This window comes from Schistocerca serialis, chromosome 4 (genome assembly GCF_023864345.2).
Source record: "Schistocerca serialis cubense isolate TAMUIC-IGC-003099 chromosome 4, iqSchSeri2.2, whole genome shotgun sequence".
Classification (NCBI taxonomy): Eukaryota; Metazoa; Arthropoda; class Insecta; order Orthoptera; family Acrididae; genus Schistocerca; species Schistocerca serialis.
The window spans coordinates 265,526,797-265,549,576 of record NC_064641.1 but is presented as its reverse complement, the minus strand read 5'-3'; the positions used below and the strand labels follow the sequence as shown (position 1 = coordinate 265,549,576).

Genomic DNA, 22,780 nt, shown 5'->3' with positions numbered 1-22,780 from the left:
GACATACTACACCGCCTAGGGTCCAACTCCACCAGTGTAGCCTAAAAGCAACAACTTTGCGAAAGAGCTGTGCCATACGAGGTGGCTCAGCCTCCAGCTAGTGAAAGCGCACGTCCCATCTGGCCGTCTCGGAGGCCCGGTGTGGAATAGTTCTTCTAGCGCTGCTGCCGGCAACCCTCCGCGATTGCGGTAGTAAGCTGCTAATAGCTCCTGGCCTATACACCACCACTCCTATGTGTCATCGCATATGTGATCAGGGGCACTTTCTGTGTCAAGTGTGAGAGCAGCCGAGCGCTGACAGGTGCTGCACAGCCGCTGCTGGCAAGTCACTGCACTGCTCCCTGTCACACTCCTCCGTCCACAACGGACACAGCTCAACTTTGACACTAGTTTCAGCCAAACATGGACTAGTATTTTTGATAAATAATTACTTTGCTATAAAGATCAAACCATTCTGAGCAGTTACTTAAATCAGCAAAAGGCGCCATGCAACCTGCACGTGTTTCGTACGAATTTAAACGGGATTCCACGTGAGAAAGACAAACCGTGTTTGTTAAATTTAGAAAATGGTAACATATAGAGCATCCCAATCAACACCCATCAGTCGAAAGTCACAGTACTTTTTAAAAAGTCGTAACTGCAGTAGAAAAAAATTTTCATTAACAAACCAATTACTTTCATTTAGTTCTGAAGATGGAACAAAGTCGGGCTCATCAACGAATTGTAGATTAGATCCTCTACAAGGCTGACACACGTGCATGGTGTATGCTGCAACTTGTCTGATATATAGGTCAGCCTGAGACTTTTCTTGGGTGCTTTCTGATATCCTCAATTGCAAATACAGACCTGGTTTCACATCTCTGCGATAAATGGTATACCGTGCGCTTTAGGTGGTTCGTTTCGAACAGGTACAACGCGTTTAAAACGTCTAATGTGGAATACCTTTTCCATAGTAGCTACAGTAATTCATATAAACTACTTCCACTTTAATATTTACGGAGCGTTGTCACACTACCACAGATTTCTTATGAATCAGTAACGCCTTCATTTTTTTAACGACTGAGAGCGACACTGACTTATCTTTTCAAATCATGCATTTACCATATTTATGTTTTCTCCAAGCAACATAATACGATCCATTCGTAATTTGCAATGGTTTTAATATTCTATTACAAAACCCCAAGGTGCTCGAACCAAAATTGTACTTCCAAAATGTATTAGGATTAGAGAATTGGAAGACGCGTAATGACAAAAGTCAGTGGATGTACTTATTAAAGAATCGTAATTAGCATTGTCGTTTCCACATAGTTTACAGAAAAATAATTAAAACAATAGGCTGACAAAACATATCTTCTTGGATGCACGTTAGCAGCTCTTACCCACCCTATTTTTTTCGTGTACAACTCAAATTTGTACCTTTAACAAACGCGTGTCTGTTAAATGTAGTAGATTGTAGAACATTGTTCACAGCTTACACATCTTCTGTTGCAAATTTCGATTGCTTCTTCTCTGTACCGTTTTTTCTAAGGGTACTTACAAATCAGTGAAACATTGCAAAAGTGGGAATTATAAAGAATTGTGATCGAACTCAGTACTACACATATTACAACTATCCTGGAATGTTTCAATATTCCTCTATGAGTGTACAGATATGTGCTGTTATTTCCCTCTTATACTGTGGCGCAATGTTATATGACAGCATGTGCTTACTATGTAATTTTATGTGTAGCTTAGAATGTTTCGTCTTTCCTTTACTAAACTACAAATATGTTGTGTGATCTTCCTCTTATATCTAGTCTACATTAAAATCCTACAGCTTTCGTTGCGAATTCCGATTACTTCCTCTTTATGCTACTTTTTCTACTTGTATCTGCAAATCAGTGCAATATTTTTGAAGTGGGAATTGCAAATAATTCTAACGTATAGGTGCAGGTAGCGAATTATAACGGTTATGTTACAGATGGTTTGTGTAGTAATAGAACTGCATGTTTTCCTTGGTTCACACTGACCAGCCAAAACATTATGATCACTGCCCACCACAACACGGGATGCTAGCAGGTGGATTTGCGGGCATGTGACACGGAAATAAAAGTGGGTAAGCTTAACAGAAATCGGACGGGAACTCGATTGAGATAACCGACTTTAACAAAGGGCAGTTTATTATAAGACAGTGCCTGTGAAAGAGTACCTCAAAAACGGCGAAGCTCGTCGAATGGTCACGTGCTACTATAGTGATCATCTACGGAAAGAGGTGGAAGGACAGTGAAACTACCACCAGCCACTAAATGGTCGGACGTCCACGATTCTTCACAGAACGTGGGGTTTGGAAGCTTGTCTGCTCTGTAAAGTAGGATAGATGGTGATATGTGGTATCTCTGTCGAAAGAACACAACGCTAGAGCACGCACAAGTCTATCGAAGCACACCGTTCATTGCACATTGTTGAACATGCAGCTCCGTAACAGACACCTCTACCTCTTCACATGTTGACCCAACGATATCGTCAATTTCGATTGCATTTGATAGGTGCCATCGGGGTTCGACCGTCGATCAATGGAAACGTGCCGGCTCCTCGGGTGACTCTCATTTTTGCTACACTAGGTCGCTGATCGTCTCCACAAATGCCATTATCGAGGTGAATGGTGGCTCGAAGCGTACAGCGTGCCACGGACGTAGACTGATGGGAACAATATTATTTTATGGGAGACATTCCCCTGTGCCTGCATGGGTCTTGTGGTAGTAATCGACGACACGCTAACAGCTGTGAACCATCTGCATCCCTTCATGCTTGATGGCTTCGCCGACAGCGATGTCATCTTTCAGCAGTATAACTGCCCGTGTCTCGGTGACAGAACTGTGTTACAATGGTTTGAGGAGCATTATAGTGAAATCAGGTTGATGTCTCGTGGACCAAATTCAGCTACTGTAAATCCTATGAAACCCTTCTGGGACACTATCGAGTGCCATCACCCCTTATGCAAATCAGTGGCCCGTTATTTACGCGAATTATATGACCTGTGCGTAGACAACTAATGTTACATACTTACACAAACCTACCAACAAACTGTCGGATCCCTGACACCCACAAGCTATTAAGCAGCGATCATAATGTTTTGTCTCATCAGTTGAAATGCAGCTGCTGCCTCGAGATATCAGAGTGTACAAGTTGCTTCTGCCACATATCCTACAACTGGACTCTGAATGATGTTCTACACTCAAATCGTAGAACCCTTGTTAAAAGACGATTCAGAACTGTGGAACACAGGCATAAATCCTTTAACAACAGTACTTTGCAGGAAATAAAATGATGTTCTTTTAACGAAATTATTTTATTTTCCCGCCAGTCCTGCTTTTCCATTTTCACGTGATTTAAAAGTTTATAAAAATGAGTAGTCATTATAGCTCAGTCAATAAGGTAGTTGCAGAGATTTATACAAAATAGAGCAGTCCCATTACTATCATATCCCCAATTGGCTGAGCTATAATGACTTCATTTTTTTGAGAATTTTAAGAAACAAATACGAATGCAACATACTGACAAAATTATTTTATTTATTCCCTCTTACAATGCTCACAGTTCTGTTACAAAGAGTTATTCCCAAAACTGCAGAGTGATAACAGGGATTTATAAAGAAAAAAGAATGTATTGTTTTTTAACAACTGTGACTTATTTTTCAAAGTTAAAAATGTCAAAAATGTATGTTAACACAGGAAATTGCTATATTATAAACGACGGAGTTTCCCCTTTATTCATCTACACAGACAGTCATCACTACGAATGAACGTAATGGAGTTAAACCTTTTATCCGCCAAAGTTATTCGCCTGTGTGAATTTAATACATCAAAACTGCTGTCACCTTAGGTGAAACAGGGTCTCCAACACGCAGAATATGAGGAAAGCAGGACTAGATATTTAACACAAACAACTGCGTCTCTGAATGGAAAGAACAGTAGTCCCATCTCTTCCTGGAGGCAAATTCTACGCAGTCGAGCACTGACGAAAGTCCTCAGTCATACGCTGTTCTGATTCTGCATTCGGGATAAAAAATTTGTCAAATTTCTGAAAATTTTATGGAATTTGAAAATCAGTTACATACTTTGCAGTATTTATGTCAATCTTTAACCTTCATGAGAATCACATTTGAAAAAATAACACAGCAGATTCAGCCTCTCGATTTTGCAATTGTTTCCAAACTTCGAAATCTCCACCAAAATAGAAACACACAGTTTCTTTCTTTATGAAAGGGTGCCAGGCCCGCCTCGTATGTTCTATATTTAGGATGATTTAATCCAGTGTAGAGGGCGATGTCTTATACATCTTGTGCTGAACTGCGCAACAGTGATAGTGCAGTGGATAAATGGAGAAATAGTTCCTTTCCATACAGGCTACAATTATTGTACAAAAGTCAGTCTGATGCATAGTATTTGACTCGTCATAGACCTAATTCCACAGGTTGACCTCTCCCACGTCAGACATCCCCTATCTTACACAGACTTGTCTTCATAGTTTCATCTATTCTCAAGAGATCCAAGGTGGTGACACTTCCAGTCACGTGATCAATACATCATTTCTTGTCATACCTTCTACGTTTACTTGTACATTAAATCAGTTGTAAATTCCTATCCTAATTGTGCTTTTCTTTGTGTGTACCAGACCTGTCATGAGTGGATTCACTGCAGACCCTACCTCAGACCTAACATGGAAGGATGCACCACTGGACGCTAACCAAGCGCAGATGGAGCCAGCTCCAAACACTGCCCCAGACCTAACGCACCTGGCTCCATTCCCACATCCTACCAACATTTATAGAGATGCTCCCTTCCCTTTTCCTTCCTAAGATACGGACTCCCGGTCTAGGGGTAGCATCTTTGAGTAGTCCAGCCTCCCGGGTACGAGTCCAGCATCTGATTAAATTTTGAATAAAAATCATCTGCAATGGCAGCTGAAGATCCTCGGTATAAGGAGCGATCCTCATTCCGCCAACGAACTTTTCAGAGGCGGAGGAGGAGAGGAAGAAGATTCGGGCCACCTGTTTCCCTTTACGAAGGGAAACTGTGCTTGAAAGTGGAAGAACCAGCAATAATCAACAGCGTGAAGCAAGTGGTAACCACTACATCAAAGACACACAAAGTGTATACATGGGACATGTGACCTCTAACGGAAAAAGTGTGACGATGATGCCTCCGTTGAGAAAAGATTGCGGACTTATCCACTACCTCGGTTGCTGGGAGGGAATTGCCAAGTGGAAGATAAACATGACAAAAACGTTGAATAACCAACGACATGGCAATATATTACAAGTCGGAAGCTGGAACGTCTGAAGTGTGAAAATGGCAGGGAAGTCAGAATATATTAAAAGAAAAATGCAAAAACTCAGCCTAGATATAGAGCAGGTCAGTGGAGTGAAATGGAAAGTAGATACGGATGTTTAATCAGGCGAGTATAGTGCAATGTCAACAGCAACCAAAAATGGTATAACTGGAGTAGGACTTGTAACTAATAAGAAGGTGGATAGAGAATGACTTACTGTGAACAGTTCAGTGATACTACCCCAGCCATACCGCAATTGGATCCACTCTCACACCCTACCAACATTTGTAGACATACTATCTTCATTTTTCCTCCCCAATATACGGACCCGTAGTCTAGTTGACTAGTCCAAGAATGACCTTTTCGCTGTACTATTTACTGTATTCCAATATCGGTCTTACTCTATATCTATACCCTCTACAGCTGCCTCTAGTACGCCGCTATTTCCATGATGTCTTGACAGATATCCTATCAGTCTATCACTCTCTGTCCCTTCTTCTATTCACTGTTTTTCGTATATTCCTTGTTGATTCTGCGGAGAATCTCCTCATTCCTTACCTTATCAGACCATTAGGGGCCGAACCACACAATAACCCTGGGTTTGGTGTGGGGCGGCTGTGGGGTAGTGGACTGCTGTAGCCTGTTGTGGGGTTGTGTACCACTGCGGGCTACAGCGGGGACGAAGCCTCTCCGTCGTTTCTAGGTCCCCAGTTCCATTCAATACAATACAAGGACTCTCACGGACATGATGTAGTGCCTACAGAATATAAAAGTACTGTGCTGCGCATGTTAGCCCTGTATTTAGCCATATTTGTAATTCTTCCTTTAGGAACGGTCAGCTTCCTGAACGATTAAGTACTCAGTAGTAAATCCGCTTTATAAAAATGGAGAAAAGGATAATGTAGACAATTTTAGACCTATTTCTATGTCATCAGTGTTTGCTAAAATTATTGAAAAGGCAATGTATATCAGGATAATTGATCTTTTTGTATCACACGATTTGCTGTCAACGTAGTTCGGATTTGGAAGTCGTTTAACAACTGAAAATGTAATATACTCTCTTCTCTGTGAGGTACTGGATGGGTTAAACAAAAGGTTTAGCACTCTATGCATATTTTTTCATTTAAGTAGGAGGCGTTTGATTGCGTCGATCACAAAATATTGCTCCAGAAGCTGGACCATTACGGAATACGGGGAGTATTCTTACTTTAGCAACAGACGGCAAAAGATCATTGGTCACGATGTTGATAATTGCTGTGATGTGGGGTCTGAGAGTGGGGTACAGTCAAGTGGGGGGGGGGGGGGGTGCCCCATGGATCAGCGATGGGACCACTCCTTTTCCTTATTTATATAAATGATATACCTCCTAGTATTATGGGTAACTCTAAAATATCTCTGTTTGCTTATGACACCAGCTTGATACTAAATGATGTTGGAAACATTGGCCCAGTTTCAAATAGTGCAGCTCATGACCTAAGTTCATGGCTTGTAGAAAATAAACTAACGCTAAATCACAGTAAGACTCAGTTTTTACAGTTTCCAACACACAATTCAACAAAACCTGACGTTTTAATTTCACTGAATGGATATGTGATTAGGGAAACTGAACAGTTCAAATTCCTGGGTGTTGAGATAAACAATAAACTGTCATGAAAAGCCCACGTTCAGGATCTTAATGCTGACATTTTTACTACTCGAACGATATCTGAAGTGAGTGATCGTTGAACACGAAAATTTGTATACTTTGCTTATTTTCATTCGCTTATGTCGTATGGTATTATATTTTGGGGTAACTCTTCCCATTCTAAAAGTATATTTTTGGCTCAGAAACGGTCGGTTCGGACAATAAGTGGTGTAAATTCACGAACCTCTTGTCGACCCCTGTTTACGAGTCTGGGTATTTTGACATTGGCCTCTCAATATATTCCTTACTGTCATTTCTTTTTGTATCCCGCCTGGGAGGCGGCGCGTGGGTAAGGAACAGGAACAGGAAAAGGTACTAATCTCTCGGTACTGCAGATACTGTTAAAGCACCTTTACTAGCGGATAACATATGCAAACATATTACATAGCTTTCAATGTGGTGCGAAGTTGAAGTGAAGTGTCCTGGCTGTCTGCACCTGATCAAATGGGGTGAAGCAGTCGCGGAGCTCGTACACCTCGACAGCGCCGACTAGAAGGTGCTGTCGTCGGTTTCTCTCGTAGTGCCAACCTAGCAGAGTGGAACGTAATAAGTAGCACACAACTTTATCTGCAGTGCCTGTGGTCGGCGAGGATTACACCTTTACCATAGTCACTTTTGTCCGTAGTTATGCCGTTATCTGAGGAGGGTAATTCGCATCGTTGTAACATCATTAGTAACCCCATCGTTCACAAGACTACGCCATCCTGTAGCAGGAAGGTACCGGCACACGCAACTAACAACTTAATTAACAGTTAACTAACCAACTGGCCATTGCAGAAACCTCCTCATCATGACATCCGCAAATTTATCCGAACATACATGATGCCTGAACCTGAACGAATATGAATCACACAACCAAAGTATCGACTCGGATCCCAATTCAGAGACGTAATAAAGACAGTAGCAATCTCCACTGGTAACAACCAAGTTAAAAGTTAAGCAGTCTAAAGCAGCTCTCACGATTCAAATTCGCTGCTTGCTATATTCATCAACGAACTCACTGAAAGACCCATTATCCACCTTGTTCCACAACTACAGGAATCGAAGAGCCTATCCGACGTCCGAACTGGAAAGACCCACTGGCCCAACAATGTCGCCTCTGGCACTCAATTCCACAAAACTGCTAATGTCCTGCAGAGTTGCACACCCTGTCGCATCACGCGACGAGGACAGATAGCCACGGCAGTCTGGCGCGCCAGGAGAGATCACGTGACAACTTGAAAGGTTGCTGAGCGAGAGCGACAACACAGAAACAGCGCCGCACTGCATAAACGCGGCGATTCAAGTTGCTGGACGGATGAACACGCCGGCCTGTGTGCCCGAGCGATTCTAGGCGCTTGAATCTGGAGCCGCGCAACCGCTACGGTCGCAGGTTCGAATCCTGCCTCGGGCATGGATGTGTTTGATGCCCTTAGGTTAGTTAGGTTTAAGTAGTTCTAAATTCTAGGTGCTGATGACCTCAGATGTTAAACCCCATAGTGCTCAGAGCCATTTGAACCAATTGAACGGATGAACACCCGGCGCTCCTTCAAGTCAAGTTCTGTGCGACAGAAGCTGTGAGGCATATGGAAAGTTGATATTTCCTTGAACTGTTTATGTTATCAACGAAATTGTTGCGCAGTAACATAATTATTTATATTGCCATTGGGGTGTATCAAATGCTCATTTTCCTTTGGGATATATATTTCTATTTGAATCGTCTCAAAATTGTGTCCCTTGTGCAATTTGCACGCCATAGACTTAACTAAACTTTAACATTTGCCTTGCACGTTACTTCACCTTTTCCATCTATGCTGTCATTTGTTTCCCCTTTCCATCATCAATAAATTTAAGGAGGAACAGCAATTAATTTGTGATACTACAAAAGTAAAACCTTTGTCGTGTATATTTCACATATCGAAGTTTATTTTTAACGTTCATCCAGGTTCGTGATTTGAAATTAAGCAAAACCACTCTGCACAAGACTGACGCAGCACTTTAAAGAGTTCAGTCACCTCAAACACTCTCCAGATTCCCAGATGACCAGTTACCATGTAGAATGTCACTGCCTTTCTATTCTCATGAAGGCAGAAATGACACGTGGCTAGACAAAGTTCGGAAAGGTACTTGTCTGACCATCCAGCTGTTCCATTAGTTATTACTCGCTGTCTGATAGATCGAAGACATTTGATTCCACGCCTTTGTTCCAGAGACTGGCCGAGTAGGAGACATGGCGTGGATCGCAACAGTGCTGCTTTTAGTGACGGTGACAAGCGCCAGCGCATCTGTTATTGGCATACCACGGGTGAGTACACAGATTTCCTCTGTACCATCAAAACTCATGTTCAATAAGTGCAGCTGCTCCACTTATAAAAGGACGAACACTTGTTCACCCAGAATGTTCTCTTGACGGGACATCAACAACTGTTATTCATTATCAATGATAAAATCCACCACAGCTGTAAAAAATATTTATTTCTAGAAAGGAAAGCAGAATCCAGTTTCAGGACATATATCCCATCTTCAAGTACGTACTATATTGTGAGCCAACAAAGGATGCATAACTGAGGTTAAAATAGGTTAAAGTATGTTAAAATTGGTTAAAATTTGTTAAAACGTCTTGAAACTGTGTTGTGCTCTCCTTTTTAGAAGTAAATAATTTCTACAACTGTAACGGATTTTATCATTGATTCAGGTTCGTGATCACGACACCTCAATGTCTGGGTAGTTCAATCATGTTACATAAACATTCGTAAAAGATGACAGTACCACTTCGGACCTGACCTTCCACACACTACAGGATGAACGTCTCATAGGTCGTCGGTGCATTCTTCGTCTTCCATGATATGAAAAGAAGCAAAATCAAGACTTGTTGGACCACACAATAAGCCTCTAACCAGCTACTGTCCTCTTTCTGTATTCTTGGTCCAATGAAGAACTGCAGCTTTATGTGCCACTCTGCAATTTATGAGGTACACGAGTCGAATCTTCCACTGCATGCAGTTCCTTTTGCGATGTTTGGTCGGAAACTGTTTACATCAGCAGTTGCAGACTGGACTCACAAGGTGTGACACTCATCTATGGACCATGCAGATAGGCTCTTTTGCGATCACTGTTCTTACTCTCTGTTACCTGGCTGCAGTTGAGCTCCATTCCTCGCGCACACCCTCCACAGTCTGCATTGACACATTGACAAAACGGCCGACTAAATTCACTTTGTGGTCATGGATACGCCCAATCAAAGACTCTCCTTTAGATCCCCACATCGATCCACCTTACTGAGCTAATTCCATTCCACTGACTGGCAAGTACAAATTACTTTACTCCCATCACTTACGTCAGCAGTGGAGGGTCAGATGACCACCTAGTACCACCTCTACACCGTTCACAGCGTTCCAAAGTCACCAGCGTTCTCTCTTAACGGGCTAACTAATACTTCGCAGTGACCCGGCCTATTCTCTATCACTAATCATCAGAGTGGGCGAAGGAAATGGTGAGCGAGAGGGCAGTCTCACGTCGGGGTGTTCAGTTAAACAGTGGTAGTACTGACAGATGTTTATTCAAACAGCCGTACACTGCACTGAAGCCCTCCTCAGGGCCGCACTGTGTGTGTGTGTGTGTGTGTGTGTGTGTGTGTGTGTGTGTGTGTGTAAATGCAGCAGATTGTAGAATGCACTGACACCCCAATTATGTCGGTGACGTCCCTTGTCATGGGTCGCGGGCTGCGCCCTGTGGGTCGCTCGCAGACGAAGACGAGGGTGACCTTCTCGGGCCCTCCGGAACTGTGTGATCCCCACGTGTACTCGCTGACCCCATGTCGTGCGTTTGGGCACAATCAGCGACACCAGATACCCTGTTGCAAAGCGGCAGTGATAGTCCCCCCCCCCCCTCCCCCCCCCCCCTCCCAGCGGTAGACTAGGACAGTGGCTGGTGATGTTTGGGTGGCTACAAGGCCACAAGGGCGCACCTCCACCTGACGGATCATAGGCATCACGCAGTCCGTCTGCAGAAGTCCATCGGAGAGTGGAAGCTGGCTCAGCACTAGCTTCCCACATGGGTGAGATTTCTCCCAAGACCTACAGCCACCACGCCACTGATGCCTCCTACCGCAACTCGATCAGTTAAACAGCGGACATGTTACCGGCAGATATACCGCTCAGTGGTAGCCATGGTTTCTCTGAAACTCAAAGGCCCTTCATTCTCTTCGGTTCAAGATGCAGACAGCATGGCGGCACGACTGACTTCTGTAAGTCTCTATACTCGATTACTTGCACGCTTTAGCTGCACTTCTGGAGCAGTCCTACTGGAGGGGAACGAGTAGGTAAGCCATATACTTGTCCTGTCAGTTTTTCCAAGCTCACTCCGACACGAGCACCGGTTACTAGGCAGGACCACACTTGCAACGTATGATTTTCTCGGAAGCACGCAAGTGCTCTGAGTTATAAAACGTTACTTCACTCTTCGTCACACTGTGTTGCTGCATTTGTGATTCCAATCGCCTCGGCCGTGAACAGTGTAGCAACCCCGTCTGGCCAGAGTGGAGTGTTTTGAAGTCATGTCGACAGTACTACCCAGTGTCTAACGTGATTAGCACATCGCCGGGACTGGCCTCTACAGCCTGGCTGCGGCTCGATTTAAAGTTTAAAAATTTACAATTAGCACGCCAAACTTTTTTTGGGGTACAACAATTTTATCCGGTGAGCTTAACTGTCTCACAATTGGTTGAGATTCTGTCTATTGCATGTAGCCTCGTGCTGTTAATATTATTCGATAGAGTCAACAGAGATCCCGCCCAGACCGTCAGCCGTCTTGTTTACGGCAAGAAAAGAAAGAGCCGGAGAAAGCAACAGCGTTACCATTCGGTATTTTAGCTACTGGAGCACTGTAGCTCACCGAATGTTTTGCAGAAATCCTTGATTAGCTTTTCTATGTTCGATATCATACAGTGTCAATTTATCAACATTTTAGCGTGTTGTAATGCGTCAGTCGCTTAATTAAGTATTATTTCTATGAGTTTCCGTACTTCAGCTTTTCCGAAAAATCTAATTTGTTCTTCTCAGCTATGTTTGACCTTCGATAAAGTTTATTTGTTTACGCTAGCACTTTTTAAAATGAAATCTTACAGACAAAATCATATTTGTAGGAAATTCTTTCCTGGCCTTGTACTCCAGTATGTGGAGCAAAAGTTGGGGAGTTTTCACACAAACGTTCGTTCCTTATATTGTTCATATTTATAGCAGAATGGTTGCTTTATGCCGGCCGCGGTGGCCGTGCGGTTCTAGGCTCTTCAGTCCGGAACCCTGCGACTGCCACGGTCGCAGGTTCGAATCCTGCTGTGGCATGGATGTGTGTGATGTCCTTAGGTTAGTTAGGTTTCAGTAGTTCTAAGTTCCAGCGGACTGATGACCTCAGATGTTAAGTCCCATAGTGCTCAGAGCCATTTGAACAATTTTGGTTGCTTTAAGTCCGTTTTTTTTTTCATATTAGGCCGCAAATGAAGGGTGAAATGGGCAGAAGTACAGATATTTTTATGTATCTTAATATGTACACGCATCAGTATGTTGATTGTTTTTCCTCTGCGTCGAACAGTCTTCTCACAAACGCGTTAAGAATTTTACATGATATTTTCTGCTTGGCTTTACATACATAGCTAAGTTAACGACGTGGAGCAGTAAAAACTGCCCGTTTTCCATCCACAGCTGGATATACACATATCAAAAAAAGTTCTGCATCACCTCGGTTCAAAGAGTTCCGGAACCTGTACAGAAAATTGGAATAGAGATCAACATAAACATCATTTCCGCCCTTTTTCTTGCTCATGAAAACCACACATAGCATGTTGTACCACCATAAAGCGAGACCTTCAGTGGTGGTCCACACTGCTCTACACAACGGTACCTCTAATACCCAGTAGCATGTCCCCTTGCATTGATGCATGCCTGCATTCGTCGTGGCATACTATCCACAAGTTCCTCAAAGCACTGTTGGTCCAGACTGTTCCATTCCTCAATTCGGCGTAGATCCCTCAGAGTGATTGGTGGGTCACGTCGTCCATAAACAGACCTTTTCAATCCATCCCAGACATGTTCGATAGGGTTGATGTCTGTAGATCATGCTGGCTACTCTAGTCGAGCGATGTCGTTATCCTGAATGAAGTCATTCACAAGACGTGCACGATGGGGGCGTGAATTGTCATCCATGAAGCCGAATGCCACGCCAATATTCTGCCGATATGGTTGCACTATCGGTCGGAGGATGGTATACAGGTATCGTACAGCCGTTACGGCGCCTTCCGTGACCACCAGCGGCGTACGTCGGCCCCACATAATGCCACCACAGAACAGCAGAGAATCTCCATCTTGCTGCACTCGCTGGACAGTGTGTCTAAGGCGTTCAGCCTGACCGGGTTGTCTGCAAACATGTATCCGACAATGGTCTGGTTGAAGGCATATGCGACACTCATCGGTGAAGAGAACGTGATACCAATCCTGAGCGGTCAATTCCGCATGTTGTTGGGCCCATCTGCACTGTGCTGCATGGTGTTTTGGTTGCAAAGATGGACCTCGCCATGGACGTTGGGAGTGAAGTTGCGCGTCATGCAGCCTATTGCGCACAGTTCGAGTCGTAACACGACGTCTTGTGGCTGCACGAAAAGCATTATTCAACATGGTGGCGTTGTGCTAGAGCCATAATCCGCAGGTAGCGGCCACCCACTGCGGTAGTAACCCTTCGGCGGCCTGAGCGACACATATCATCGACAGTACCTGTCTTTCTGTATCTCCTCCACATCCGAACAACATCGCTCTGGTTCACTCTGAGATACTTGGACACTTCCCTTGTTGAGATACCTTCCTGACACAAACAATACGGACGCGATCGAACTGCGCTATTGACCCTCTAGACATGATTGAACTACAGACAACACGAGCCGTGTAACTCCTTCCTGGTGGAATGACTGGAACTGATCGGCTGTCGGACTCCCCTAACTCTAATAGGGGCTGCTCATGCATGGTTGTTTACATCTTTGGGCGGGTTTAGTGACATCTCTGAACAGTGAAAGGAATTGTGTCTGTGATACAATATCCACAGTCAACGTCTATGTTCAGGATTTCTGGGAACAGGGGTGATGCAAAACTTTTTTTTATGTGTGTATGACCTGCTGCTACAGGTAATCTTAACATTGTTGGCTTCCTTATGCCGCATGTGTTTGGACGTACTACCCAGTCTAAAAATATAAAACTTATAATATCATCAAACATTTTTCAGAAAATATGGTAATACTGATCTAATGTTATTCAGTACACTATCCTCGGTCATCAATAGAAGTGTCTGTACTTACACCCGTCAGAGTAGAACATGTGTACTTGTCACTAGCACATGTGTTATTGTTTATGTTTGTTTCTTTATTCATGTTACTCACATTGTCCAAGTCTTCTCAGATCATGATGGGGAGAGACAAGACAGAATGATAAGCACGGTACACACACAAGTTCTGTTCTGTTCAAATAGCACCAATGAGATGGCTAAAGTTATGCCCCTAACTGAATTGTTCATCATCGACAGCCACTTCTTGAGATCGAGTGGCGAATCTTGTAGTTTACTACAGCACATCAGTGCATTGACCTGGAGATCACTCCACCACCAGGATTCGAATCTACTAACTCCGACATCTAGCGTCACTGCACAAACGTACGTTAATGAGCTCAGCTACTGGTAAAGTTATTAATACAGCATTATCAAGAACGTCACTGACAAACTTTCAGACGCCGCGAGGGATTAGCCGAGCGGTCTTACGCGCTGCAGTCATAGACTATGCGGCTGATCCCGGCGGAGGTTCGAGTTCTCCCTCGGGCATGGGTGTGTGTGTTTGTCCTTAGGGTAATTTAGGTTAAGTAGTGTGTAAGCTAAGGAACTGATGACCTTAGCAGTTAAGTCCCATAAGATTTCACACACATACTTTTTTAACAAACTTTCATATGTTTTTTAGGGAAACCCTATGACTATGTTGGATATTAGTGATTCACGGTCTCTGGCGGTTCTTCACAGTGTTATTGTATATCGTTCGATTTCTTACCCCCATTTATCTTATCAGAGGCAACCAATTCATAGTACTCTTTCTTCTGAGGGCTGTTGCTCTGCGTTGTGTGTTGCACATTTCTGTTATTGCATATTACAGGCTTTTTCACTGTTATGAAGATATTTTCACAGAAACAAGAGTGATTGCTGCTACAAACCGATTAAATGGCTCCGAGCACTATGTGACTTAACTTCTGAAGCCATCAGTCACCTAGAACTTAGAACTAATTAAACCTAACTAACCTAAGGACATCACACACATCCATGACCGAGGCAGGATTCGAACCGCGACCGTAGCGGTCACTCGGCTCCAGACTGTAGCTCCTAGAACCGCACGGCCACTAAGGCCGGCAAACCGATTAAATCATAACTACATTATTACTCTGTGACTGTTGACTCTGAGACACGGTATCGCTGAACAACCTCTGAAAGATTGTTGCTGGAGTTTTAGTTCACAGTGTGTAATGGTTCGATGAACTCCATACATTGGTACTACTGTCAAAAATTCTTCAGGAATTCGTTTCACCACGTGGACATCATTTTCAAATAAACAATTAGATCTGAAAGTGACATAATACGAAATACAGTAATGGGACAGATGCGCTGTCTACCAATAAATAACGAATGGTAAAAGTTGCTCAAAATGAACGTAAAACGCTATTTTCTCAACATTCGACGCCAGATAAGCCATCAGGTTCAAATTGCTCAAATGGCTCTGAGCACTATGGGACTTAACATCTATGGTCATCAGTCCTCTAGAACTTAGAACTACTTAAATGTAACTAACCTAAGGACATCACACAACACCCAGTCATCACGAGGCAGAGAAAATTCCTGACCGCGCCGGGAATCGAACCCGGGAACCCGGGCATGGGAAGCGAGAACGCTACCACACGACCACGAGATGCGGACAAAGCCATTAGGCTGGCTAGCTCCGCAGTAATACTCTTTTGTCTGCTCTGACTGAGATCCTGCTGACAACCGTTCCGTCACAAAATGGAAAGCTGCTCCCTATTCTCCCGCAGTTATCATTCCCGGATTTTGGCAGGTGTCTCTTTCATAACAACTGAAGTTCTGTAAAATGCAGGGCTCCTCGTGTATTTACGTTTTTGAAGAAGACAGAAATATGAAAGTTCCGGTATTGGGATTGCACGTACTCTCGACATGTTCCATAAATCACGTTTCAGATATTAATTTATAAATGAGTGCGTGGTGTCTGTTTTCCGAAAGGACAGACACCATGCATTCATATACAATTGATGCGCCTAGCTGGGCAATGGAACCATCTTCTTCAGTACGGATGCACAAATATGTCCGAGCTCCTGTAGGAATCTCAAAGTAGCGAACACGAAGGAAATGGACAGGGACTGGTATCAGACGGATGCCATATTTCTTGACTCCCGGAAAGAGTTTGACTCAGTGCCCCACTGCAGACTCCTAACTAAGGTACGAGCATATGGGATTGGTTCCCAAATATGTGAGTGGCTCGAGGACTTCTTAAGTAATAGAGCCCAGTACGTTGTCCTCGATGGTGAGTGTTCATCGGAGGTGAGGGTACCATCTGGAGTGTCCCAGGGAAGTGTGGTAGGTCCGCTGTTGTTCTCTATCTACATAAATGATCTTTTGGATAGGGTGGATAGCAATGTGCGGCTATTTGCTGATGATGCTGTGGTGTACGGGAAGGTCTCGTCGTTGAGTGACTGTAGGAGGATACAAGATGACTTGGACAGGATTTGTGATTGGTGTAAAGAATGGCAGCTAACTCTAAATATAGATAAATGTAAATTAATGCATATGAATAGGAAAAAGAATCCTGTAATGTTTGAAAACTCCATTAGTAGTGTAGCACTTGACACAGTCACGTCGATTAAATATTTGGGCGTAACATTGCAGAGCGATATGAAGTGGAACAAGCATGTAATGGCAGTTGTGGGGAAGGCGGATAGTCGTCTTCGGTTCGTTGGTAGAATTTTGGGAAAATGTGGTTCTTCTGTAAAGGAGACCGCTTATAAAACACTAATACGACCTATTCTTGAGTACTGCTCGAGCGTTTGGGATCCCTACCAGGTCGAAATGAGGGAGGACATAGAAGCAATTCAGAGGCGGGCTGCTAGATTTGTTACTGGTAGGTTTGATCATCAAGCGAGTGTTAGGGAAATGCTTCAGGAACTCGGGTGGGAGTCTCTAGAGGTAAGGAGGCATTCTTTTCGTGAATCGCTACTGAGGAAATTTAGAGAACCAGCATTTGAGGCTGACTGCAGTACAATTTTACTGCCACCAACTTACATTTCGCGGAAAGACCCCAAAGATAAGATAAGAGAGATTAGGGCTCGTACAGAGGCATATAGGCAGTCGTTTTTCCCTCGTTCTGTTTAGGAGTGGAACAGGGAGAGAAGATGCTAGTTGTGTTAGAGGTACCCTCCGCCACGCACCGTATGGTGGATTGCGGAGTATGTATGTAGATGTAGATAAGTAGCACTGGATTGAAGTGTGGGTGGGTCATGTGGGGTGCCGAGGTAGTCTGCGCAGCTGCGATAGCGCTGTGGCTCAGAGGTTACCACACCTGCCTTGCAAGCAGGAGATCCTGCGTTCGAATACGCCGGCACGGTAGCTCAGCGTGTTTGCCCAGAGAGGCGCTAGCCCTCTGTAATAAAAAGCTGAGTAAAGGAAAGAACGATCAACTTGAACGAATGTCCTGTGACGTCCGCCCAGACCAAACGCACCGAACGATACCGAACAAAATGAAAAAAAAAAAAAAAAAATTCTGCTGCGCTACACATTTTCATTCTTCGGTGCTGATTCCGCACAATGTCCCGATGCAGCTGACAGCAGTGATTCCTTTCCTTTCTTTCCCTCTCCACCTTCAATTTACATAAAATATCTGTTGTCAAGTTCCTATTCTAACAGTGAGTCAGAGGTAGAATTACCTTAATTCCACGTGCCAAAGATGCTGGAGAAATTTTTCATAGCTGGCTAAGGGCAATGACACCTGAACGACCCGGTTGGGAGCCTTCAGTAACGGGACTATCGCTCGCTGAAGCCTAAAGTTGGTGCGGCAGGTTTTCCGACCGGTGCACTCACAATACATCATGTGCAGTTTAGCAGCTCCACAAATGTCGATCGCCATATACTTTGAGGGAGACATTCATTTTACTGAGATCTGCTGCGAAAAATGTAAAACGTTAAGCCCCACGCAGAATAACTGATGAATCTGAGGCTGTTCAACACAGCGTCTCCTGTCGCATGAATAGAATAGCAAAAGCTGAAAGTTCTATTCGGAATGGCAACAATTCTCATTCCGATATAACAATGGACTCGTGGTCGGAAGGTCACCATCCAGTCATCCAAATTTAGACTTTCTCGGTATGACTGATAAATTGTGTGCTTCCGTGTATGCGGCTCAGTTTGAGGCTCAGTTCGAGTCCAGAGAGCGAATACACATACTCCTAGCTAACAGCAAATGTTACGTCTGCCACAGACGGCCCCTGCCAGGCAGACTACACTCAAGACACCCCTTTGTACCATATACATACACAAGCACTTGGAGGCGCAACCAAGAGGAAAACAATTTTTCAAAACAAACATAATCTGCTAGAGACTAATGCGAACCTTTTCCTGCAGAGGTCGCCTCACACATACAGGGAAAGTTGAAGTACTCCGCCGGCTTTGTAAGTTCAGCTCAGCAGCAGTACAGCCATTTCCCCGCCGAGCAAGGTCCAGCTCCAACGGACCTCACTAATGCTCTTGATGAATGGTCGTCTACAAGTTATTTGTTTTCGTGTGTATGTTCGAGAAGTGTAGTTCAGTTTTCAATAAAGGATATTATACTGAGTGTTCTACAATACTGAGTATTCTAAAGCAAAACACGCAGCATCTGAAGAACTTCAGTTCGTAGGCAGTCGAGAATCTGCGCAAAAGTGGAAACTATGGTTCGGCTGTATACCCGGAAGCACATAATTAGTCAAATTTACGCTTATCGAGATTTCCTTAAAATCTTCTACACGAAAGCTAGGACGGTTCCTTCGAAAGATGACCTGAGCGATGCGCTCTGCCATCTTTCTGCTACTAAGCTTCTGCTTAAGCTCTAGCCACGATGACAGCAACTGAGACGGAATTGCAATTCATTTCGTTCCTATCAAGATCATAAATGTTCTGACAAATAACATATCAATTTAAAATGAAAAAGTCTCTTTGTTGTGGGTTGAAACTTCAATGTGAAGTAACTTTCACCTCTTATTGAAAAACTTTAACTTTTAGGTTGGGTTCGCGATTGCAGAACTTACTGAAAGACAGCCATCTGCCCTATTTAATCGGGTTTGTCGTAGGAAATTCAGTAACGTACACCATGTGGGTCGCTCGAATTTATAAAATCTTGGATACTGTATTGAGCATTACATCTGCAAGAAAAATATTGTAGAGAGATGGTATAATTTTAGTCAGAATCTGACAGAATTCTGACTTGGATAGTGAGCATATGTATAGTGTGATATTTATCTGCTGTCACTGTGTGGTGCACGTATTGCTGATTTTAGTTAGTTGTCACTGAGATCAAACGCTGTCAGTGCAGCCTCAGTAGGTCAGGCTAGTGGATGAACTAGTCGGTACTCAACTAGTCGCCAAAATATATGTAATGCAACTGTGACAGGTTTGTAATAAACACTCAATGACTTGGTGTTACCTGCTACGACAATTAGCAGACTTTTCCAACTTATATTGTAGTGCGGTGGCTTCGGTTGAGAGGATAAAAGGGCGGAATCGACTGAGTTGAGCTTAATATTTGAACACTTTTTCATTTATTACTTGTAATAACTTGAGTCAAGATCAGTACAAAAGTGCAATTTTACTCAAACACACTAACTGTCCTAATAACTGAAATCATACTGTGATCATCAATAATGTTTTAAACACTCTGACTCAATAAAATTCTACTGCGTTTAGTCACAAGAAACAAAGCATAAGATAACGGCCAGTAGAACAAATATTCCCAATTTTTACTCAGATTTAGAAATTAAAAATGAAATATTAACAAAAATGCTCTCTAACAGAATTTCTTAAAACGATAATCACTAGTTTGCTTTAAAATCCAATAAAATTTCAGTTTAACTATGTTTTACAAAAATGCACATGCTCATTTTAACAATTTCAAAGAGATCTACATCTACATACATACTCCACAATCCATCATACGGTGCGTGGCGGGGGGGTATCTCGTACCACAACTAGCATCTTCACTCCTTGTTCCACTCCCAAACAGAACGAGGGAAAAATGACTGCCTATATGCCTCTGTACGAGCCCTAATCTCTCTTATCTTACCTTTGTGGTCTTTCCGCGAAATGTAAGTTCGCGGCAGTAAAATTGTACTGCAGTCAGCCTCAAATGCTGGTTCTCGAAATTTCCTCAGTAGCGATTCACGAAAAGAACGCCCCCTTTCCTCTAGAGTTCCTGAACCATTTCCGTAACACTCGCGTGATGATCAAACCTACCAGTAACAAATCTAGGAGCCCGCCTCTGAATTGCTTCTATGTCCTCCCTCAATCCGACCTGATAGGGATCCCAAACGCTCGAGCAGTAATCAAGAATAGGTCGCACCAGCGTTCTATAAGCGGTCTCCTTAACAGATGAACGACATCTTCCCAAAATTCTACCAATGAACCGAAGACGACCATCCGCCTTCCCCACAACTACCATTACATGCGTGTCCCACTTCATATCGCTCTGCAATGTTACGCCCAAATATTTAATCGACGTGACTGTGTCAAGCGCTACACTACCAATGGAGTATTCAAACATTACAGGATTCGTTTTCCTATTCATCTCCATTAATTTACATTTATCTATATTTAGAGTTAGCTGCCATTCTTTACACCAATCACAAATCCTGTCCAAGTCATCTTGTATCCTCTTACAGTCACTCAGCGGTGACACCTTCTCGTACACCACAGCATCATCAGCAAACAGCTGCACATTGCTATCCACCCTATCCAGAAGATCATTTATGTTGCTAGAAAACAACAGCGAACCTACCACACTTCCCTGGGGCACTCCAGATGATACCCTCACCTCCGATGAACACTCACCATCGAGGACAACGGCGTTCTATTACTTAAGAAGTCTACGAGCCACTCACATACTTGGGAACCAATCCCATATGCTCGTACCTCAGTTAGGAGTCTGCAGTGGGGCACCGAATCAAACGCTTTCCGAAAGTCAAGGAATATGGCATCCGTCTGATACCCTTCATCCATGGTTCGCAAGATATCATGTGAAAAAAGGGCGAGTTGCGTTTCGCAGGAGCGATGCTTTCTGAAGCCGTGCTGATGCATGGACAGCACTTCTCTGTCCCAAGGAAATTCATTATATACGAAATGTTCGAGAATCCTGCAACAAACTGATGTTAAGGATATTGGTCTGTAATTTTGAGGATCCGTTCTTCTACCTTCTTATATACAGGCGTCACCTGCGCTTTTTTCCAGTCGCTCGGGACTTAACGTTGGGCAAGAGATTCGCGATAAATGCAAGCTAAGTAAGGAGCCAATGCAGTAGAGTACTCTCTGTAAAACCGAATTGGAATCCCATCAGGACCTGGCGATTTATTTATTTTCAACCCATTCAGCTGCTTCACAACCCCAGGGATGTCTATCACTATGTCCTCCATACGTGAATCTGTACGAGACTCAAACGGCGGTATGTTTGTACGTTCCTCCTGCGTGAAAGATTTCTCAAATGCTAAATTTAAAATTTCAGCTTTCGTTTTGCTGTCTTCCGTTGCCACGCCAGACTGCTCAGTGAGTGACTGGATGGAATCCTTCTACCCGCTTACCGATTTTACGTAAGACCAGAATTTCCTTGGGTTTTCAGCTAGATCTTTTCCTAAGGTATGACGGTGGTAGTGGTTGAATGCTTCGCGCATCGCTCTTTTTACAACAGTACGAATCTCTACTAACTTTTGCCTGTCCTCAGTCTCCCGATCTTTCTTGTACCGCGAGTGCAACTGCCTTTGCTTCCTGTGCATTCTCCGAATTGCGCTGTTAAACCACGGTGGGTCTTTTCCGTCCGTAACCCACTTTTTCGGCACATAAATGTCCAATGCGTGATATACGATGTGTTTAAAATTTGCCCATATTTCTTCCACGTCCATCGTACCGGAAGTATATCAAGTCGATTCATTTACTAAGTGGGATGCTAACAACTTCTTATCTGCTGTTTCCAGTAAGAATACTCTCCTAGCCTTCTTGACCGACTTTTTAGCTTTCGTAACCATAGTCGTAATGACAACATCATGATCACTAATCCCTGTCTCAACACTGACGCCGACCATAGTGGCCGAGCGGTTCTAGGCGCTACAGTCTGGAACCGCGCGACCGCTGCGGTCGCAGGTTCGAATCCTGCCTCGGGCATGGATGTGTGTGATGTCCTTAGGTTAGTTAGGTTTAAGTAGTTCTAAGTTCTAGGGGACTGATGACCAGTTAAGTCCCATAGTGCTCAGAACCATTTGAACCATTTTTTCAACACTGACACCGTCAATGAGGTCTGGTCTGTTCGTGGCTACCAGATCTAAAATATTACCAATACTCGTTGGCTGCCGATTTAGCTGCTCAAGACAGTTTTCGGTACCAAATCTAAATTTACATGGAATCATGAAGAGAGCGGTAACTTCAGTCAGTTGGATCCCAAGCGCTCATTCTATCATATCGTGTTTTTCAGAGTATGAATGTCAGCTCGTACAAATG

At 43.6% G+C, this 22,780-nt stretch overlaps 1 protein-coding gene across 1 annotated transcript in view; it reads left to right on the top strand.

Annotated features, from left to right (window-relative positions):
- Positions 1-22,780, top strand: part of LOC126474960 (uncharacterized) — a 159,502-nt gene that overhangs the window by 11,272 nt on the left and 125,450 nt on the right. Inside the window, exon 2 of the mRNA XM_050102485.1 lies at positions 9,184-9,278. Coding sequence (XP_049958442.1) covers positions 9,204-9,278 — 75 coding nt within the window. The 5' untranslated portion in view covers positions 9,184-9,203. The remainder of the gene's footprint in view (positions 1-9,183; positions 9,279-22,780) is intronic.